This window comes from Corvus brachyrhynchos, unplaced genomic scaffold, assembly GCF_000691975.1.
Source record: "Corvus brachyrhynchos isolate BGI_N302 unplaced genomic scaffold, ASM69197v1 scaffold219, whole genome shotgun sequence".
NCBI classification, from domain to species: Eukaryota; Metazoa; Chordata; class Aves; order Passeriformes; family Corvidae; genus Corvus; species Corvus brachyrhynchos.
In genome coordinates this window covers 962,158-963,366 of record NW_008240034.1, presented here as the reverse complement: position 1 = coordinate 963,366, position 1,209 = coordinate 962,158, and the positions used below count along the sequence as shown (strand labels likewise).

General features: G+C 57.8%; 1 protein-coding gene across 1 annotated transcript in view; it reads right to left on the bottom strand.

Annotated features, from left to right (window-relative positions):
- Window positions 1-195: 195 nt before the first annotated feature.
- LOC103622161 (protein groucho-like) overlaps window positions 196-1,209 on the bottom strand; it is a 13,847-nt gene continuing 12,833 nt past the window's right edge. Inside the window, exons 17-20 of the mRNA XM_017743801.1 lie at window positions 974-1,121; window positions 741-891; window positions 535-611; window positions 196-442 (exon numbers count right to left, since the gene is read on the bottom strand). Coding sequence (XP_017599290.1) covers window positions 335-442; window positions 535-611; window positions 741-891; window positions 974-1,121 — 484 coding nt within the window. The 3' untranslated portion in view covers window positions 196-334. The remainder of the gene's footprint in view (window positions 443-534; window positions 612-740; window positions 892-973; window positions 1,122-1,209) is intronic.

The window sequence follows — 1,209 nt, the reverse complement described above, 5'->3', positions numbered from 1 at the left end:
TGGCAAAGGCCCATGCCCAGAACCAGCCCAGCCCTTCTTTTGTTCCTTTTTATTAGTAAGGGATTGAAAACACAGTTAAATACATTTCTTTACTGATAATTTACAGCTGTTTCTGCAGCAGAAAATGGGTGCCATTAAATCAGTAGCAGTAATTCAGGAGACACACGCTCTCAGGCTTTTCCCGCCCCCCCTTGGTGCGGTGTCTGAAAGCAGAGGAGGAGGAAGGAAAGTAGAGCTGCAGGAGGGCAGTTCCAGAACTGGAGGCCTATGTGAGTGTGGTGGCTTCGGGCAAGGTTTGTCCCCTTTCCTGATGGCGCAGGGATGGTGACAGGAATCAGTAAACCACCTCGTACACCGTGGCCTTCTTGTCACCAGAGCCCGTAACGATGAATTTGTCATTGACAGAGATGTCACAGCTCAGGACTGACGAGGACTCCTTGGACTGCGAGCAAGAGGAGCAGCAAGGGCAGGAGGCGGGCTCAGGCCTGGTCCCTGGAGCCACCATCATCGCACTGCACAAATGCCTCACCACACCTGGAAGATGCTGGCTCCGTAGGGCGCGCGCCAGGCGTTGAGCAGGTTGTCCTTCCCCGTGCTCACGAACCACTTCCCTGGGACAGGAGACAAAGTGGGTCAAGATCTGGGATTCCATTCAGGGGAGCTGAGCACAGGGGGAGTAAACCAAAAGGATCAATCTGAGCCCATCCACAGCCCAGGCAGAAAAACCGGCCCTTGCCTACCACAGGAGGCGAATTTGAGAGAGAGGACACAGCTCTCATGGAGGTGCAGCTGGTACTTGTCGGGTTTGGTGACGTGCAGGATCTCCACGTTGCTGCTCTCCATCCCCACTGCCAGCCACTCTCCCATCGGGCAGTACCCCAGGGAGAAGATCTGAGGGGACAGACAGGGTCACACTGTGGCTCAGCAGGTCCCACCTGGCCCCATGGTGCTGCCAGAGGGCCCCAGCCCTTACCTGGGAGCTGAAGTCGTGCTGCTGCAGCTGCCGCCCCTCCCGCAGGTCCCAGCAGCGCACGGTGTTGTCCAGCCCCCCTGTCCACAGCTTGGTGCCATCATTGGAGATGTCGATGCAGCTGGCACCATCTGTGTGGCCTTGAAACTGCCTGGGAAAGAGGGGAATGGAGAGGGCGAGGGCACAGCTGTCAGGGCAGCCAGTGCCTGCAGCATGGAGGGGGGGGCAGGGGCGCAACC